The sequence below is a fragment of the Poecilia formosa genome, unplaced genomic scaffold (assembly GCF_000485575.1).
Source record: "Poecilia formosa unplaced genomic scaffold, Poecilia_formosa-5.1.2 Scaffold72, whole genome shotgun sequence".
Lineage (NCBI taxonomy): Eukaryota > Metazoa > Chordata > Actinopteri > Cyprinodontiformes > Poeciliidae > Poecilia > Poecilia formosa.
Window position 1 is genome coordinate 1,279,887 of NW_006800011.1, and position 21,954 is coordinate 1,301,840.

The window sequence follows — 21,954 nt, forward strand, 5'->3', positions numbered from 1 at the left end:
GCCTGTTGGGACGCAACAGGCGATTTTTTTAGTGAATGTGCAGGGAAATAACAACAGGAAGCTGGAACTACTCCACCAAGTAAAGATGCACAAAAAGGTTTTATTAAGTTAGATTTTTTTTGCAGCTGTTAGTTTCTCTTTGTTAGCATAAAAGCTTTCATCGCTCATTGACCAATAATCTGAACGGTTAGTCGACCAACATTAATTTCTGAATTTTGCACAAGTTTACCAAGTCAAGTTTCAAGATCTTAAAAATTAAAGGATTCTGTAATAACATAAGCAATTAATCGTGTGATAAATTGAAATCAGCTCGGTACACTGAAGAAAGAAAACCGTTGATCCAACTTTAAAAATGTTGTTAATTTCTCAAATATATTAAGTTTATTAAGTTATGTTAATCAAGTGCAAATAAATTAAGTTTAACAAACTTAATTACAAATTAACTGAAATTTTATATTCTAATTTTTTCAGTGTAATTTTCAGTCAGATTATTAATATTTTTTAACAAAATAATTGTTTACAGAGCTGTCATAATTGGTTATGATTTTGGTTGCAAGTGTTTTTTTTCTTCCATTTTATTTATTAATCTTGGTGTCTTTTATTTTGGATATTTAAAATATTTTCCAGTTCCAGAGCTAAGTGTTTACAAAATTAAAGTTTGTCTTTGAGAAAACAAACTTTCATCATGTCATTGTCAATATATTATCAAAACAAAAGTATTATCGCTTAATTGTTTATCTCAATAATTAGAGGGACAATTTCTAGACCAACAAAAAAAAACATCCCTGCTTCAAAATGTATATTTATAAAAATATACATGAGCCTGTTTGTTTGTTTGTATCAGAGGGACATTGTGCATTAATGAATATTTTGAACAGCACAAATGTAAATGCACCCAATTACAGCCAACGCTAATTTACATTGTTTATGGCCCTGCCAGATGTTACAGGCTGAATATAATGTAATTAAAAAAATTAAATAAACAAAAGAACAAGACAGACATGGATAGAAAACATCCAGATAGAATACATTATAATAAAAAATAAAAACTGTCAGGTTCCACATAGAAACCATAATTTATAATGATGTGTAATCTGGAGCATTTGGACTCCAGAAACATAAAATTAAAAATAAAGCAAAAACTCACTTTTAATATTTAAGTGTTTAATTTAAATACGTTAAACACTCAGTGGGGAAAAAGGTTTCAGATCCAATTCATCTGAATATAAATGTGTTTAAGGGTGAAAGGTCGCGACGACCGGAAAAGTTCTGTGGAAGTTCAGTCCATTTCCCGTTTAGTTCTCCAGAACGATTGAACTTCACTGCCGGAAACGCCGCTGTGACCTTGTGGACGAACAAGGTCACCTTTTGCTTATTGTGGTTGTAAATTAATTCTAGTGAGCGCACGATGAAGGCCACATTAACCTGATTTGACTCCTGCAGTGCATAAAACCGTATCCAGGAGCTTTATGGGCCTGAATGCAGACAGATGGTCGTCTGATTAAACTTTTATAAAAAAGGAAAAACACTCAAGGTCAGCCACAAATGAAACTCAGAGGGTTTAACACAACTAAACAAAGACGTATCCGTCCAAATTACGCAACTCAGTCAAAAGAGGCACATGGGCTTGTTTGGGAAGGAAGTGATGCTGCACCAGCTGAGCTTAATGAAGTTCCCTGACCTTGACTACATCTGTTAAAGGGAAAGCGTTCACGTGGAAACCGGGAGGGAGGACGAGTGTAAACACCTCAGTGGACCGAGTCAGCAAGACGCCGGCACTTTGTTCGCTGCATTGTTTGTGAGGAGATTGATTGTGAACTCTAATGGGCATGTCTGTGCATAACAATTGCTGTGTAAACAGAGCGATGTGGAGCGCACGCTGTGGCGGGGCTCCACCCCCGCCCGTTGCTGTACCTGGTGTCAACAGGATGACGGAGGTGACGATCAGCGAGCAGATGACCAGAATGACAAGGAGGGCGATCGCTATTCCCTTCCAGTTCCTCTGCGGAGGGTTGCTGCCCACCAGCTCCTGCAGGAGACGGAAGAGGAGAAGAAAGCTCATCAGTGAACGATGACATGAAGCTAATTAGGGCAGAAACAGAAAACGAACAAGAGAAACTAAAAGAGCAACATCAAAACAGCGGATGATACATAAACGCTCCTGGGAAGACGAGATTGGGGTGTGAGTCAAGGACGAACATGAGTCAGAGTCGCAGCTTCTCAAGGAGACGCGGCAGCGGCGGCAGCAGCGGCGGCGGGAGGAGGCGGCGGGGAGGGAATCCTTAATGAGCCGCGCATCAGCAGCCATCACACGCAAACGAATGTGACAGATAAAAATGGAGCTCACGACACGTCGGCGAATTGCAACGCTTGGTGACGGTGCAGAGAGGAAGCTTTGGGGGCTTGCAAAACGGCTCTGAGTAATGAGCAACCTTGAGGCATATTTTATCTGCCTGACCTATGAATCCAAAGAGCAACGAGCTGATTGGGGTTTGGCGTCGTTCTCTGCGAGGAATGGCTCTTTAAAAGCTGAAACTGAACAGAGCAACTCTCCCAGAACAACGGGGAGCAACTTAAGGAGGTGTATTTACACCCAAAGCAAGACAGAATTAAATGGATTTGACACATGGTGATCTGTAGCAGGTGATTCTGGGAAATTACCAAGCAAGCAGTAAATTTGCTCAATTTATTATAGAAAATTTTCCAAACAGTGCAGTCAGCCGCTACAGATTATTATGAGCGTGCTCCAAGTTTCCATCCGGAAGCTGTTACGGCCTCTGCTTCGTCTTCGTAAAGCCTGGTGTCAAACCTCGTCTGAAGTTAAGCACAAGCTATCGGTCGGTACACCGATGACAAATGAATTAATCTGACCCGTTTTCTGCTACTTTTTAAAAATGTCTTGTACAAGCAAATTCAAGATTATATCCAAACTTTATGGATACAACATTTGCAGAAAAAATGAATAGTGAAAGCTATAAGAGCATTCATGACTCTTCACATTTTTGTTGCCGTTATTTGTTCTCTTATACGGTTATTTTGCACTAATTTGTTGGTCTGTAATGTTTGTTCTGTGTCCACTACTTGGTGAATTTAAAAATAAAAAAAGTATATTATGGTTGTGACCTAAAAGGAAATTATTCATCCCCCTTTACTATGAAAGCCCTAAATAAAATCCAGTGAACAGGTTAAGGGCCACAATTATCTCAGACTCCATATCAAAATAATAACTGCCTCTTTAATTGGATAAACTAACTACTAACCCCTGATTCCTGTGTTTTAGTTTAGATTTTGTGTTTTTGTGCTGCAAAAAATAAAAATTTTTACCAAATATTTATGGTCAAGTTTCTAGTGGAAATATCTTAGTGCACTTGGAATAAAAAAACTAAATCACAAGTAACTTTTCAGCAAGATATATAAAGCTTGTTTTAAGTCAATAATTTCATAATATTGAGAACTAGTTCCACTGGAAAATTATTTCACTTATAACTAGAACATTTTCATCAACTTTAAGGAATTATTAACTTAAAACAAGCTCCTACGTCTTGCTGAAAAGTTACTCGCAAGTTGGTTTTGTCTCATCTCAAGATAAGACAAAATTAACTAGAAACTAGACCAAATTATATAAGGTTTAAAATATTTTTAGCAGTGGATATCAAAGTAAAGGAGGCTAAAATCTAGATGAATTACAACAACGTTTGTTGTAGTAACGTGATAAAAGGCAGAAAGATGAAAAATGATGCAAGATGTTGATGAAAAAACAAGAATGTCTCCCCAACATCCCCAAACAACAAAGCGCCAAATCATTAATAGCAGGGAATCTGCCAAAAGCCTCATCAAGTATAAACTGTTAGAGCAGGATTAATACGTTTTTTAATCTATTTGTAAAGGAGAAAATGTCGAAGCAGAGCACACACTTCAGGGACCTATGACTGCGGTGTTAATGAATACACACCGAGGCTTTAATGAAGCTGAATGGCTGAGCTGAGAAACAAACCTTTTAGTGACCTCTTTCCCAACATAATTGAAAAGAGCCCAGGAAATCATTAGTCTGCAGATAAGGGCAATCAGGCCCAGACTGTCCATTACCCACATTCATTAAAACCAAGAACCAGTTCGTTAGTGGTACGCGTATTTGATGACCAGGAAGGACACATCAAGCAGACACTAGAAGGAGAAGGTTATTGGGACTTGGATTGTGATGCCATACATCTGTGAGGTCTGCTGGGTTTACAGTGTCGAGTCTGATTTCCCTTCATAGGCTAATAACTAGAGCTGTGTGTCTTGGCTGACCTTTACATTCTTTATGTGTTGAGCTATGAAACAATGAAAAACAATTATTCTTCCTGCTGCTAGACTGTTACAACATGTTTATTATTATTTTACACGGTAAACCTCTGGTACTCATGGAGGTCAAGGACCACAGCCGCTAAAAACCACCAATACTAGTAGTCTAGAAAATTACCTTATAATAATAATAGCTCACTTTCTAAGTTAACCTGAAGAAAAGTTACACAAAAATCTGAAATTATATTCAATAATAAAGAGGCAGACTCACAAATACGCTTAAAAAAATGTCTATACTCCAGTTTTCAGTTTGTTTTCATCTTCAGTCAATTTAATAAATTAACTCTCACCTTGCCCAGACATTTATAGCTTTGTGTTCATGTTAGCGACGGAATTTGATTCCTTCAGTTGTTACACAAACAAACTCATCTACCAGTTATGTGCTGCCACGAAGTGCTCCACCACCCGTTTGTTGAGACCGAGGTGATATGAAATGTATTTTACGGTTCGTCCATAAACCTACACTTGCAGAAAACATCAACTACAGAACCGCTCCCCGCCGTGTTCAGTTTATCCGCTCACCTGTATAGGTACACCCGCCGCGCTCTTCACCGCCACCAGGCAGCAGCTCCAGGAGGAGAAAAGCCGCCGTACTCCAGTCATCGCACCAGTTATTTTAAGGATGCTTATTGGTCCCCCGAAAAACTACAAAAACCCAGACATTATCATGAATCAGTAAAATCCTCCCAGACTGGACTTGAAAATTGGACGTTATGCTGCTAGCACTTAGCTTTCATCAACAACTCATAGGCGGAAGGGAGAACATTGCGGAATATAAATAATCACCCAGCCGGAACACGGTGCGCTAATTAATAAAACATAATTTAAATAAATTTTAATAATCGAGGTACTCAAATAATTTGAGGAATCGTTACCGCCCTACTTCAAACCCATAAAATTGCTTATTTTAAAAGTTCAAATACCAAAAATACCTTAATATTAGGAAAGTGCAATATTGCATAAAATTCTTATCCCGATATATATTGTGATGGTGGCGGTAACAATACATAGCGATATAATTTGTATAAAACTTAGAATAGAAACTGGAAAAAAAAAGTCACAATTGAATGGAGTGAATATATTTATATGCATTTAGTGTTTGGGTTGTGTGTAGCTTTTATTTGCATTTATTGTTTTTGGTTGCGGTGTTTTATTTCAGCTATTTAAAATTTGGCTTTTATGTATAAATGTAAAGCAGTAGTTAGATAACAGGATCCTTGCTTTGGGTTACTGTGTAGAGAATAAAGGTTATAGTTGACCTGTAAAGTGATGGAAACAGATCTCTATTCTCCCCTCTTCAGCATGCTGCAGCTCCAGACTCACCCCTGGCTCAGTGTCATGTTTCACACTCTGTGGCTTGAATAAACAGCAGTAATGTCTGCGCTCACTCTGCACATTCACACATGACAGTGGGTGAGAACTGAAACAGACTGGCATCTTGTTTTTATTCAGGTTTGGGGCTGTATCCCTCAGACTTCTGCACCCTCTCTGTCATGTTTTGGTCACGCTTCAACCCTTCCTGTCAGCGAATCTTCCTTCAGCCTCCTAACATTTTATTTATTCAATGTTCCAGCAAGGTCTGATGTGCCACTTGTTCCTTTTTTCTTCTTCTCCATCTCATCGGTCTTTCTTTTTTTTAATTCTTGTTCCTGCCGGTCGCTTGTAATCACCTCTACATTACTTCAGCACATCAGGCCTGGCTAATTAATCCATTTGTTATTATAATTATAGATCATAGAGGCGGGATTGGGAAGGTTAGGCAAGGTTTTCAGCCTGTCTGTTTCCCTGAGTTCAGTGATTAGCCCTCAGGATTAACACAGAAAGCTAATTTTGCTCCTTTTTCAGCAGTCCAGTTGTTAGCATAATTTAAAACATCATACAGCGTTGGTACAATTTCTCTTTTTGAAAAACAGTTTAGCTCATTAGCTACAAATAAGAGCTATTTTAGCTGTTTTGCAGCTTCAGTCGCTTGTTTACTCTTAATTGGCTGTCGGCTGAACTTTGTTTCTAATTAGTCAAGCTGCAAACGTAGGCTGTCTGCCTCCGACTATGGAAATGGAAAGGGCACCGTTGTTTTTATGAGAACAGGATGATGTGCAGAGAAGTCCTTTATCTCGATGTGAGTTGTTGAAGTTTGATGTACTGCATGTGTCAGTGGATCACCGGATTCCTGAGTGACCGACAGCAGCATCAGCTCTGGCATCCCACAGGGGTGTGTTCTCACCTCACTGCTTTTCTGAATGTACAACTCTGTCTGCACCTCAGTGAACCGTCTATGAAACTGTTGGTCAGTGACACTGATGAGTCTGCATTCAGACAGGATTAGACGATCCTCACTAGATATCGATTAATAAATATCTAATTTATCTGGACGATAAATTATCCCTGAAACTATTGTGATAAACAATAATAATGTTTTGAGACCATTTTCAAGTGATATGGTTTTTCCTCTCAAAGACCAATAACTTAACACTGGAACTGGAAGATAATTTAGAAAACAATAAATAAAACAGGAATAAAAGACACACATACAACCAAAACCATAAACAAAATGATTATAAAAATATTGATCACCAGAATGGAATTTATTAAGCTCATTTTCACTTATTATCCAATCGATTGGTTAATTGAAATGCAATTTATATATTTATAATTTTTATATTTCATGAAAATATTCTTTTAAGTATATATAATTTTACATGAATCTATATGTTGGACGCCATGTCTTTTAATGACTTGCCACATGAACAAACTTATTCACATGTGGCTTTAATTGTGTTTCTTATTTAGTGGAAACGCCACAATTGCAATATTGTATTTTTTTTAACATTAGTGGAATATTGACAAATTTTTATGCACATGTAATGGAAACGCAGCTGATAACAGGCTGGTAGGCGCCGCAGCTACAATCATGTTAGCTTTATGATGCTAAGCTGACTTCATGTATTTTACCCGAAGATGAGAAGGAAACGTCTCTAAAAACATGATGAGTGCTTAATTGTAGAAATTATCTGCAACCTACTGAATGCAACCTACTGGATTTCTGGTGTTCATATTTTAAGCAGGTTCTACGACAATGCTTGGAAAGTCGCATCAGAGAAGAGAACGGCCATTCAAGGAGACTGCAGCAAACAAAGAGAGCAGCAGCATTCCTCTGCAAAGGAAGCCTCGGAGTGCAGCAGCAGCATGCCAGGAGTCGATCTGCAGAGAATAAGGACTTCTTCCCTGACGCGCTGACAGACACCTGCTGTTCGCTCGCACAAGCTGCCAACTGAACGGATCAAACTTGCAACAGGGCCCAGACAATCGGGAAAGAGATCCAGCTCATAAAATAATAAGACCCATGTCTCTCAGCTCAGATGTAGACTGAAACATGTAGCTGGGAGAAATGGAGGAAGATAAAAGTCTTTTACTCTACAAATTTAATAGGAACTAAGGACGCCTGAGGGTTTATGAAAGGCTTTCTCTTCGAGAAACTTTTGTAGATATATGGCTTTAAACACTGAGGTGTACCGATAAGAGACAAAAACAGAATGATAAATTAAATTATACACAGACGTGTTTTTTTTTTCCCTCCAGTCGAGGCATAACGAGATCTTGCAGTAACGAAGTAACTTCTTGGGAATGTCTCTACCAGCTTTTCACATCTCGATTGTCATTTCTGGCTGATTTTTCTCTGATTAACAGCTCTGGCTCAGTCAGACTGAATGGTGATCGTATCCTTGCCAACTTTCTTGCCAGATACTGGCATAATTTCTTGGTTGGATTTAGGTCTTGGCTTTGACTGGACCATTTTAGCACATTTATAAGCTTTTATCTAAATGATACCATTGTATTTCTCTGTGTTGAGAGTCATTTACTGTTATTTGATTGCAACGTTTTGTGGTATTACAGAAATAACAATAAGATGATAAAAAAAAATCTTACTTCTTTGCATTTAGATAATTATACTTAATAATTAAACATCCATTCAAAATAAACTTCATCGGGACAGCAGTTTCATGAAAATAAAAAGTGTGATATTTACCACAAAGCTGCGTTTAATCATGTTTTCAAATGCATTGATATTTATAGAAAATGATTTTAAAGTGGAACTAAATCCATGTAAAAGTAAAACCCCGTCCCCAAAATTGGTTAAAATTCCCCAAAAGTGGGCGGGGCCAAAATACAATGAGGGGTGTGGTCAAAGTGGGGACGAGTGGAGGGCATTTATCGTATCGTCTATCATTTATCGTGAAAATTTTGTGAAATTTCTCTGATAAATTTAAATTATTGACTGGAAATATAAAAAAAAACGGTATGAACGGAAATGTTATTTTTGCTTTGTAATCTGCTATTAGTTCCTTAAGAGTATCAATAAATTTGAAAATATGATTAAATGCTGTTACTGTGTGCAGATCAGTGATATAAATCAACCTTTTTTAATTAAGTGTTTCAAATGGGTGTTTTTCAAGAACAGTATTTGTGTTTGTGGCGTTAATATTGCAGTCACAGCTGTACAGTTACCTACAACAAAAAAAAATATCTTTATTATCGCGATAATAATCTAAGTCCATATCGCCCACCCCTCAACGTAATTATATTTTGTGACTAAATATGTTGTTGCTATGTTTAGTGACTTTCCAGACTTTATTTTTTTTATTCTACACAAGAGTCTAGCACTAATACGGTTTACACAAAAATATCACAATTTGCCCAATAAGATAAAAAAAAGCCACTGTAAAAGTCCAATTAAGTTTCATCTTCAAAACAAAGTTGATTTGGAGATTAGTTCCTCTTAAGGGATTTTAAATATTGTTAATTTAAATTTATTGTAACAATACATCTGAGCAGCACAACTTCAGCTTGTTTGCTGCGTCTGATTACAATTTCCCTAGAGGACTGACATCTTTCTGTCAACATCAGATTTCTTCTTGCCGCTCTTACACAAAGACACAGTTAGTTACAAAACAACATAATAACATTGCCATGTACATAAAGTTATATAAAAACTAAATGTTTTGTGCTGGGAGTTGTATCCGCCTCTCAGTGACGGCAAATGAACAAACGCTTGGCAATGAAAGGGTTATATGATTAAAGCAGAGCTTATTATCTGATGGTTTCAGTTTCTCTCTTTAAAAGTTTGAGTTTAATTTCCATCTGAGCAGAAGATGTGGTCCAGGCCCAAAATTGAGGGATTTAGTATCTCCGCTTGTTTAATCCTCCTCAAACCGACTTGATTTCTGCAAAACCATGAACACATTAATCTGAAATCGTCTTATTTTTTATCTCTCGGGTTCCTTTTCTGTTTCCCCTCTCACCCTGGTTTGTTTTTCTTTAAATTAAAGATTTAAAAATCGAACTCGCCTGGGTTTATCTGTGTTTCACAGGTCAAAAAGCATCCGGATTCCTCGAGGCAGGCTTGTCATTCTTGTCCATGCCGGGCGAAGCGATGGGCTGCAAACAGACAAGCTGTCTTGTTTGTTTTTCCAAGACAGGAGAGAGCTAATTTACAACCGGACCGTGCGTGTGCGTGTGTGTGTGTGGATGCAAATGTTACTTTTTGAGGTTTTTCCACCTGATTTGTTTGATTTGAGTATGAATCTCTTCCAGTCCATTAGTGAGCGCCTGACCTCTCTCTGCCGTCTGAAATCACAGCTGCTTGTTTTTAATAAAGCAAAGAATATTCAGCAACATAAAAAGAAAAACATCATATTTTACCAATAAATACAATTTTTACAGCCCTATAAACTCAAGGCTCCTTTATATGCCAGTCCACATTGTGCAGAGGCAATTAATCACATTTGGTCTGTTTGATCATCACTATGGAAACAGTGGAAATAAACAGGGTATTTATCCCTATGGCTATAGCTCTTCTGCATGGTAAACACTTAATGACACAGCTAAGCAAGCGATGAGGCACACGCGCATGGGGAGCGCGGCCCCTGCTCGCATCTCATGCATAACGCATGAGGGCAAATTTCAATTTGTCAGTCCTCACACAGATTCTTCTTCTTCTTAGGAAAACAAAAACAATACAGCCGGAGTGAGTTTCTCCCCGTTTCGTCACCTTTCCACGCAGCGGAGAGCGTCTCCGCGTCTGTCAGATGAGGAAAAGTATATGAGCAAAACTTTATGAGGCTCTGCTCGACAAAAGACCTACGTTTACCTCTCCGGGTGGGAAATAACCCGAGTTATTCCTCAGTTTAACTTTTTGTGCAGCTACTGTTTAAGGACCATTAAATGAGAAAAAACTGTTAGAACTGGTCATTAATTTGCTGTTACATTAAGTTTATGCAATTAATTTGCTTAGTGTTGTGTAAAAAATAGAGTACTCAATTTACACATACCAAGAAGTAAAATCTTTCAACTTTTTTTACTTTTATCTTTATGTACCTTTATTGTAGTAATTCATGAAAATATTGTCCTAAATGTGAAAGATATGATAAAAAGACATAATTTTGACACCTACATTAAAGTTGCTTTGGTTAAAAAGATTCAAACTAAAATCATTTCAGCTTCCTCTGAATACTAAACATGACATTAAAGCAGTTTGACTTTGTTGAGAATGATCATAATTCATTCATCTTAATCCGTCTGCAGACGGTTCCACTCACAAAAGGTCAAGAGATCAAGTTGGAGGCAGAACCGAAGAGATTAAAGAGCAAATATATTTACGTTTTTATGTATGAAACCTTTTTGCTGGGATGTTTTTTCAGTTGATGTGTGACGATTTATTTGGAAATATATAGCTAATATATGTTTTTCATTTCATTCTGAAAATGTTTTAGGAGAATGCTGCAGCTCAATGTAAATAAACTAGACATTTGTGTTTGTGAGCATAAAGTTCCTCATAAGATGGCATGTTGGTTTTCTTTAGTTTTTACTTAGATTAGCCTTTCCAAATGTTCCTCCTGCATGTTTATCCACAATATGGTGTAGTGATGATTTTTTTTTCCCGTGTCTAAACCAAATCAATAAGTCTGTGAATCGGCATTTTGACTATTCTTCTTCTTTAGCCGGATTAGCCATAGCAGCTAATGAAACTGCCACAGAGCAGCAGTCTTCAGTCAGAGGACTATTCATAGTCAATGCAAGATTGAGTGCTACAGGAAATCCATCCTGCCCACACAACAAGATAATTAGATGAGTTAAAAACAACATTTAATTTTCCTTTCGGACAAATAAAGTGATTTTGAACTGAACTGAACTTACATTTCCAAATACAACCAGATTGCACAAATGGCCTTTAAATTCCTGGACAGAGTTCTAGGTTTTGAAACTTTCTCCTGACTGTCTTCACTATTTCATTGGAAAATGGATAAAAATGAAGAGAACATCAATGATCTCAGGTTGAGCCCTTTAAAAACCAGCCTGAAATGTTTTTGACACGTCCACAGAAAGTATTGTGGATATTTTGGTCTGAGGATGATGAGTTTTAGAAGCGTCAGGAAAGAGGAAGTCGACACAATTAGCTTCTCTGAGGTTTGCAAATCTGAAACTTTTCCTCTGTTATTTAAATTAGATCCACATAGATTAGACGACAAACTCTACAATAACCTGTGTGTTAAGTCAATATCACCGCCTGCAGTTTTTCCATCTCAATACGCCTCAGAAGGCAAATCCAAAGTGTTAACTTAAACGCATGCACTCCATAAACAGATACCAAGCAGCAAACTGTTTGCACAAGCTTTACCCCGAAGACTGGGAGTCAAGCAGATTTATCATTAAAGGTTTCTGTTTCTCCGTGTAAACAGTCAGTAAGGCTTTAGTTAGGTGCAGGTCTGAACTGGCGACTGTGCATAAGCAGCTGTTAGACTCGGTCTGATAAGCTTTTATAAAAAAATAACAGTTTCCAAATAAACCAAGAACAGGCACATCTCTCTGTCTGCCGCTCTTTGAAAAGCCTTTGGTTGGAAATGAAACATAGCATGAAGGAAGACGTCTGTCCTACCATCAAAAATATGAAAATCAACAAAAATATTAGCTTTTTTCATGAGACAAAGTTTCCGCTCCAGGTGTGTCTGCTTTGAAACAGAGGACCAGTGTGTTGGAAATTATTCCATGCCCACTTTTAAGTACAGTAGAGGACAAACCCTGCTGGTAGGAAAAGCCCTGGGAAACGTTTTAGACAACACGGCATCATTCACTCTTTGAAATACAAACATATTTTAAATAAACTGCTTAAAGTGTCTCCTTGACGACTTAAACTGGGCTTTCACTTGGTTAAACAACGCAGAAACAAGCTTTAGCAACTTAAATTTAAGACTTTAAGACCATGATGAATACAATTTCAGGCCTGTTTCAAAACAAATCTAGGATACATAAATAAACAGAGAGATTTAAGTTTTTGTAAATAGTTGCACTTATTAGCCTGTTGATGCAAAAAGCTAGCAAGCTAGCAAGGGTATGTCACATGCTAAGTCACATGGAGTTTAAGTCACATGCTATTGCATGTGACTTAAACTTTCGCCTGACAAATAAAGTTCAGCAAGAAAAAAAACACTACATAACGACAAAAAATTAAGATCTCTGATTAACCTATTTCTAGTTAAATTACAGTTTTGACAAATTTAAGACTTTTTAAGGCTTTAATTTTAGACATGTGAATTTAAGACTTTTTAAGGACCCTGAAGAAAACATTTTTCTACGACCTTTTTGGTTCTTAGACATCAATCCTAAAGAAAACCTGCGAGGTGAGCAGAAGAGGAGACAAATTTGGATATTTAGATAGTTTATGAATCAGAGGCTGGCATTTATTGTATCATTTATCGTGATAAATTTTTATTCTTGTCATGAGAAATTACAATTTTTAATGTTTAAAAGGTGTCATTAAAGGTGTCAATAAATATTAATTAATTTTAAAATACGATTAAATACAGTCACAGAAATCACACTTCTTTATGTGACTGGTGTCCTAAAGAAGCGTATTACAAATGAGAATTTTTTTAAAGAGCCCTATTTGTGCTCGCGGGGCAGTGATTGCCATTTTCCATCGTTATCACAATCGTATGACAAAATATTGCGGTAAAACGTTAAGCCCATAACACCCACCGCCTCTGCCGTACCTTACAATCCAAATTATGAGCAAAGAGCCTCCGATCCAGAGATCGGTCCCTTCCAGCTGTGGCTGCTGGAAGTCAGGAGGGAACAAAATGAAATTCACCTGCCACCACTCAGAGTATCGGTTGCATAAAGATCAGTTTACTCTTTTTATCTGCTAACCTGCTACTTAAGTTTTATGAGATGCAGGTTTGCTGCTGCTCAGGCTCACTCGAGTGTTTTTGCATGGAAACTTCCCATCTGCAAACTAACTAGAAAGTCATCTGAGCCACAGTGGAAAACGGCGAGTGGGGTGGAATACAGAGCGGATAGACAGACTGGAGGGAGCACTTCACTGCAGAGTGCTGTTTGTCCCCACAGCCCACACCCACTGCCATTGGTATTCACCGCGGCCAGGCGGCAGCGCCAGCGTGTGCCGCATCTCTACAGAACAATTTCAAATTGAAAAGCATCTTTCCCCATTGTTCTTATCCATCAGCCTTCATTCAATAACACACACTTGCTGTTGCCCTCCTGCAAAATAAATTGCAGTCATGGAAACAATATGCGGCAGCGTCAGCCGCCGCGCTCGCTTCCGGGAAATAAAACGCCCCACAACCCACTGCTTCCAGGAGCGGGGGGCTAATAAAAAGAGGCTGCTGCTCTTGTTGATGTTTATCCAGGCTAATGCTTTCTGGCCTGCTGTGTTTTTTATCCCTTCTTCAGACAGGAAAATATGACCATTGATGTCCACAGAATAGACTCCCAGTCTCTTTCATATCAGAGTGTTTGGCTGAAGAGCTCTCAGAGCGACAAAGGCCCCGACGCTGAAGAGAAAGTATTTTTCTTTCTGCCGAGAATAAAAATGAAAATAACCTGATTTCACCTGCAACAGAATAATACCAGCACTGTTTGGGGATCTTTCTCCGCTTTCAAACCGTGCCCACAGAGGAGGCTGCTTACGCATTTATGAGTGAGATCACGTATTACGGCCCCAACACTGAGGGCACCGAATACACACTGCAAGTTTTCTGCAAAAACCTGAAGGACGGGAAAAGGACAGGACTGTGTTTCTGGGCACTGCAGAGTCCAAACATGGATCCATTCAATACGGCTGTGTGTCCATATCGTCACATTTCCACAACAACTGTGCAGAAACAGTCATGATGCTTTAGCTGTTCTTCACATTTTGTCTCATTACAAGCAAAGGCAGACCAACAAAAAGTAGCGCATAACAAATAAATGGTTTCTGTTAAAGTTTTTACAAGGAAAAATCTAAAAAGTCTGGTTTGCATTCGTAATATTCTGATCTTCAGAAGTCACATTTAAAACTGAATCCCAATATAAATCAAGCCATTCTGAACAAAAACGGGAAGAGACAGTACTGCAACTCTGGATGAGCTGCAGAGCTTCACAGCTCAGGTAGGAGAATCTATCAGCAGGTAAATGGGTCTGTCTTAGTTGAGAAAAGAGTAAACTTTAATTTTATTTATGTACCATCATCAAAACATCAAATATGTTGGTCAACCTTACAGTGACTGAACTCTGAACATGTTGGGTTTTATAGGAACTCAGTGTTCCAGCTGTTTTGCAGTTTTCTGGAAGTTTGTGGTACACAGAAGCTGAATGCTAGTTAATTATTCAAATGATTTAAGAAAATCCAGCGGGTTGCATCAGGTCACTGAGCATGCATGGGGCGACAGTGGAGAGGAAAAACTTCCCTTTCACAAGAAAAAACCAACTGCAATTAAACCCAAAATTATTCACATCGCGGGCAGATTTTCTTCAGAAATCTAATCTAATCATTTTGTTCTGGTAGGAAATGAGATTCACTAGTAAAATAAAACATTCAAGAAAAATCACACACTTCCTGTAGTTGCCGCTCAGATCTTTGTATATTTTGCTTTTTTTTTTTGGTCAAATTATCTTTTGCAATTAACTCCAAATCTATGAGGTTGAAGGCCAAAATGAAACATCAAGTTTGTTATTTTAAATCTATTTTCTATCTCCTGAGCCTTTTCTCCCTTCTGGAGATCAAGAAGACGCAGTAAACACTTCGTACCGTTACTGAAATCATTTTACTCTGCTTCTCTTCAGCTCTGCCTCCAACTTGGTTTGTTGTTCGTTTGACTGCGACCATCTTCAGATAGATGCTGATGAATAAAATATGATCAGTTCTCAACAATATTAGAGAGCTTTAGCTTTCAAACAGCTTTTAAGTCATGTTTAATATTCACAAGGCGTTAGAAAGTAAACTGGACTCTTAGTATTCAGAGTTAGAGCTGATGTCTGCAATAGTCAAGACTTCCACTAAAAACGCTTAAACCTGCCTATTTTAATAGTTCAAACACAAAATGTGTCTTAATATGCAGAGTAGAAACTGTCCTCAGAAGCCAATATCTACAGTTTTTATCTCCAGCCTTTGGAAGTTCATAAACCTGGAAGAAAAACATGTTGGATGCTTTTTCTACAGCAACCATTTAAACGAGAAAACTTTTTTCTGTTTCAACGAGATTAGAAAAACTGAAAATAACAAAATTTATATCTCATTAAAGCCAAAAATATTTACTTTTTGAAATAAGATGTCGCAAAAGTTAAACAGCAACACCTGATGGGATTTTTAGATATAATGTAAGAAGGAGAGTCAGTTATGCCTCTTAAACAATTTGTATCTTTATGTCTTGTTAAAACCAGAAACTTTCTATATGAGATATAAAAATCTGTTGTCACAATTAAAAACTTTCTTGTTTTAACAAGTTTCGCATCTCGTTATGAGTCAGCACTCCTGATTTTTTTTTTCCCCAAACTTTGGCAGCTAAATACTTCCGTACATTTTAAAGCACACTCACAAGCAAGAATGGCCCAGTCAAAGTCCAGAAGTAAATCCAATGGAAAGTCTGTGGCACCCACTCTCGCTTTTATTTCTCAAAAATAATAAAAAATACAGTAGAATATACTTCGCGTAAATTTGTTGACAAGCTATTCCATCTAAGGTGTTAAATATTAATACAAATATAACCATAAGAGAGAAAGTTTAAAAGCAGAGAAATATGCATTATTCTTGTATTTAATATTTCTGTTTTATCACATAAATTTCATTAAAATATAATGAACTAAAACAGCAGACATACTTATTTACTCTTTGCTCTGAAATCCCTTTGCTGACGTTCAAGATAAAAAAAAAAAAAGAGCCTTATCTTGAAATCTTAAAAGTGAACCCAGGATGATTCAACAAGTTTCCAAGTGGCGTATTTATTGAATAATTACTCGTTACACGCCTGTGCTCAATCTTCATTTCGCCATATGGCTGCTCGTTAAACACACCGTCCTTCAGGAAAGTTGTGCTGCAGGGTTGAAAGAGTTTGGTAACGAGTTTTCAAGTGTTTAAAAAATAAAATAAAATCACACAAACTGTTTAGATATAATTATTATAACCTCTGCAAACACGTTGAATTTTGATAATGAAACATGGCTCAGTTTTCTGCAAAAATGTGTCAAGGAAATTTTTTTTTTCTTACCCAAAGTCATTGAAACGAGCAGAAATTAAAACTTGAAATATTTTATTTTGTGTGGATGGAATCAGGGATGCACGATGTTGAGTTTTGTGTCGATATGCCGATATTTTTTATTTATTCCAATATTTTCTTCCTATACCTGCTTACGTAGTGAAACCGTCTGGCTTTCTCTACTGTGGAATTAAACTACGGCATTAACTTTGTCAATTTAGTCTCTACCAAATGCAAATACTAAAAAGGAGGGAAACACTTTCAACTTGCAAATTTATTCATGTTATTTGCTCTTTAAGACAATGACAACATTCAAAAAGTGCAAATTTTACATCATTGTCAATGATTTGTCATATAAAAACAAGACATTTTATATCAGTCAGTTATTTTGACAGAAAGTCCGATATTAAATTTAACCGCTAATATTGGTAGATGCATGGAAGGAATCATGTTCTCAACTGAATAATCTACATTTTGGGCTATATTGTAATGTTTTAAGATGCAGCTGCAGCTGTCAGGGGTATTACAGAAATAAAGACGTTTTATTTTGAAAGAAAGAACGATAAGCCTGTACAGTAGCGTCCAGCACGGTCCACTGCTTCCCTCTGAGAGGGGACTCAGCTGTTTCAACAGACGAAGAGAAATTAATCTGAGGTTTGAGTGTTTGCTGTTCTGATTGTTGGGTAAATGTAACAGCCTCTGCAGCTAAAGTGACCTCGGTGTGTGCACAAGTGGAAATACGAGCAGGCTGCTCTGCGCTCGGCTGCTGTGGAGGTTTTATAGATCCTGCAGCTCGCTCCATGTTGGGGAACACACCTCTTTGAACCCAGACGGCTCATTAAAATGTCAGACCATGAACCGCTCTCTCTACGCTACACTCACTGAAACATCACATTAAAAAGTTGGGACTCTTTCTGTACTTCTACAATACCTGATAGGAAATTCAGACATTTCTAACAAGCGGCGCTGTGGAAAAACAACGCGTTACTACAACTTCCTTCCTTCTGTTTTTATTTTCTTAGAATAAATTTCCCTTCATTACAGGAAAACCACCTGAACCAACTGAAGAAGTAATCACTCCTTAAATCCAGAAGCTGCTCGGGAGAAAACTGGAGTGACGACTGCAAGTTGGTCTTTTACGTGGCAGTGGAAAAAGTTTTGCCCACTCTTTGCAGAATTGTTTTATTTCTGCCACTTTAAACGGTTTTGAAGCATCATCTGTCACTAAACCACAAATTAACCGTTTTATTTTTTGCCGATAAACTGTGGAGGGATTATTTGTTCGTAAACACAGAGGATGCACACGCGCGACTTGACTGCAGAACGAGCCGGGCCGGCCTTTAAACGCTCACTGGTTGCCATGGTTACCTGCACTGACCTTGTTGTTTTAGCATCAGCTAGCATGTTGTCAGCGCACTATGACTATTTATCGTAGCGTGATTATAAATATGTTATTCTACCAAATTAACATTAGTGAATAAGATGCGTGTTAATGACCTGTAAGCATTAAATGCAGGAGAAAATGAGCCAAATGTCGGATATTACGTACTAGCAACTTGTTCTCTAAATAAGACAAACACATCACGGTGAGCAATAAGGGCACGGGATTAGGGTTTTCCTAAAATGTAATTTATATTTAGGGGACGAAGAACAAATACAATCATTTCTTCCTAATCCTAATCCTTCAGAAATTAAAAATGCAGCAGATTAAACAGGAAGCAGTGCTAAAAATAAAACCTGAGTTTTTCCGTTTTCCATGTGTGATTCATTTGTTCTGTGGACACAAAGTGGAGCGTGTCCGACAAGAAAAACTTGCCATGTTTGTCACTTTTTTTGAAACAAAAAAATACGACTTTCCTTGTCCAGACCAGGCATTTCTGAAATGCCCAAACTTGGCCACGCCCACCGGTGTCTTGTGGCTCCGCCCACTTTGGTGGAGTTTTTCCAAAATGGCATGGTTACGCTTTCAAACTGGTTTTAGTTCCACCCCAACGTCACAGTACTGAAATGTCAAACTCAAATGGTTCTATTTAGGAGCAAAACGATTAATTACAAAATGACAATATTTTAGCTTTTTCGATCCGGGCAAAACCAATTAGGGATAAATTCAATTCAAAAATATGTAATTGATCCCAAAGAGAAATTAGATCATGTTGGAACTCATATTAACTCAAATAAATAGTGATAACTGTTGGCAGGAAAGATCTGTAGCAGTCTGCATAGCAGGGAATTTGAAGACGCCTCTGACTGAAGACACTGTTTTTGGTCAGGGTTGTCCATAATTTTCAATTATACTTTCAATTACAATCCAACCCTCATTTAGAAACATATATAAATTAAAAACATAACATTTAAAAGTGTCACTTTGTTATTTAGCATCACAGTAGATAAAATAACGTTTTTCATCTTTGATTCAGTTGTGCAGTCATTTTATTTTAGCCAAATAAAGGAATCCGTAGTCGCTTTCCAGATAGATGTATTTCTTAGCTTATGTTGCTTTCTAGCCTACTTCATGTTGTCAGAAAGGTTCTAATTAAGTGATTTCTTGATCTTACCGATCAGGAAGTAATCAGGTTTCCTGAATCTGAAGCTAAACTCGGAGCTAACTGATGATTTTTACAAAAACGACAAAGTAAAACTGTAACAAAAGTGTGGGAAAAAACTCATTAATCAGAAGGAAATATTAATGTTGAAATGTTGAATCAAAGCTTTGTGATCCGTTTCATTGATTCAAGATTTTTTAAGGTAGACCCGCTGCTCTTCTTTTGAAAAGCAAGACGTAACAAGCTCTCTGAGGCCTTGGCACAGATGTTACGGATGCCTGCAAGTCCGTAAGAAAGAAAAGACCTCCAACCTGGAGAGAAATAAATCATCCCAGAACTCCAGTCACACGGATTAAAAAAGGACAAACCGCCTCGACGAACTCAGCAATTTCACACGAAGGCAACTTCTGCAGCTGCTGGGTGTCAGAGAGCAAGTGTCTGGCCTCCATGTTGGAAAGGAAGTTTTAATGTCACAAAAGAAGCTTGGTTTGTCTGATCGACATCGATTGCTTCAAGTTGAACAGCAATTTGATTTGACACCAATAATGACGAGTTCTCAGACTCACAGTTCCTTCTTTCAGCTTCGCTTTTATATCTGCAGAAAATAAGCTGTTTATTCATTTATGAGTTGGTTTTTCCAACTAGAATCCCTTAATTATTCCCTATAAATCATGATCATTGTTGGATTTACCACAACTTGCTCTATTATTAATATTAAAGATTAATAAAAGATACAACAAAATGTAAAATCTTAACAGACGGAACAATTACTACGTTCAAAAATATATAATTGCAAAAATAAATTGACCTTTGGGTCCAAACTACAGAATTTATCAGGTTATTCACAATAAAGCTCAAATATAGCCTTCAAAATAAAAGCATAGACATTAAATTTAATCAAATTCTGGAATAAGTTGGTTCAATTACAGGACAGGGGAATTATGCTGCAGTTTCAAAATAAAAGCTTTAGTAACTTATAGTATTAGTTCAGAAAAACATTTGCACTAACCAAAGACAAAAAACTAAAATGTTAGTCTTTCAAAATAAAGCACTCATACATTCTCTTCAAAATAGCCTTCAAATTAAAAGTAAATTCTTTAAAAAGATTGTCTCCACGTTAACATGAAAAAACCAGACAGGAATATGTGATTATGCTGCCCTTTCAAAATAAAGGCACTTTACAAATTAAAAGATTTGATACTTCACAGTTTAGATATTTGACATATATATTAGAGTAAAAGTTAAAAGTTTGAAATTTTAAAATAAATATTAAAGAAAGCCTTCAAAATAAAACCAAAGATGCCACTGGGTAGAACCTTACAAAAGCCGTTTCACATTACTAATGTGACTGCCTTTTCAAATTAAAGCTCATTAAAGAGCATTTTTCAAAGTAAAAGCTTAATATTTCAGAGTTTAGATGTTCAAAAATTGATTTCCACAAAGGAAAATGGTCTAAAACAGATATAAAAAATTAGATTGGCCTTTCAAAATAAAGCTCTTAAAAGAAGTCAAATTTTATAAGATGTTTGCAGTTGTTTCAATAGTAATGTGACTAAACCAGACCTGGAAAAGGGCTTAGTGGCCATTTAAAATAAGCATAGTTTTCAAAATAAAAGCTTTGATTTTTACCCGTTTAAATTTTTGCAAATGTAGATTCTGCATTTCAAGGGTAACCAACAGTGACAACAAAAAAAAATACTCTAGGATTTCAAAATTAAGCTTGCTCTTTTCAAAATAAAAGTGTCGATTGTAATTCACAGCCCCGCATCGGTAATTCACGTGAACAAGGCATGAAACCAACAGATGCTGTTGATCTTTCAAAATAAAACAAAAGATTTAGAAAGCTTTAATTTTTAACACTTCAATTATTACAATTTGGATACCTATCGTTACTGGACACAAAATGTTTAGCAGAAATGATGAAAGTCACTTTGTCTTAAACTGGGGGCATTTATGGGTCGGCTCTGGTTTTTCCTTCATTACTCTGCGGCTTCATTCTGAAGATGTTGTAAAAAGGTTTCCCACAATGTAAAAGGGAGTAGAAACAAGCTCAACGTTAATAATGCATAAAACAACAGGAGTAGAGCCATGCATTGTTTTATACACAGAGCTAGTGGCAGCAAGGAAGGGAATTCCAAATAGGCCTCCATATTAAAATATTGAAGACGGCGAATCTTTGTATGCCTGCTGCATTTCTGCTTCTAACATTCTCCAAAACAGAAACCAGCGCTCTTGTAATTTTTCTCCACGTTTCCTCATGCTAACCACTCTGTAGCATAAGAAAAGGTGAATGCATTAAGGAAGCTCCCAGAAAGTAAAAAAAACGGCATAAATTCAGCAGGAATGTTTCTGCACAGAAAGCAGAACCAGGAATCAAAAAACCCGACAGATTCTGACGGTCAGGAGTGAAATGATGCATGGTTTTAATTTTTTAGATTAAGACAACTGAAAGGATTGCTGTGCATCTGTAATCAGGCCGTCTGAGTCGAGACTTTGCAGAACCGATTCCAGCTTTGCACATCAGGAGACTGAATTTTTTT

General features: G+C 37.2%; 1 protein-coding gene across 7 annotated transcripts in view; it reads right to left on the reverse strand.

Moving 5' to 3' along the window:
* Positions 1 to 21,954, reverse strand: part of dpp6a (dipeptidyl-peptidase 6a) — a 280,730-nt gene that overhangs the window by 68,358 nt on the left and 190,418 nt on the right. For 6 of the 7 annotated variants that reach the window (XM_007555698.2, XM_007555699.2, XM_007555700.2 and 3 more), the window contains one exon: positions 1,915 to 2,029. In XM_007555698.2, the coding sequence (XP_007555760.1) occupies positions 1,915 to 2,029 (115 nt within the window). Of the gene's footprint in view, positions 1 to 1,914; positions 2,030 to 4,866; positions 5,049 to 21,954 lie in introns of those variants that run through there. The other variant, XM_016673257.1, reaches the window with a different exon arrangement.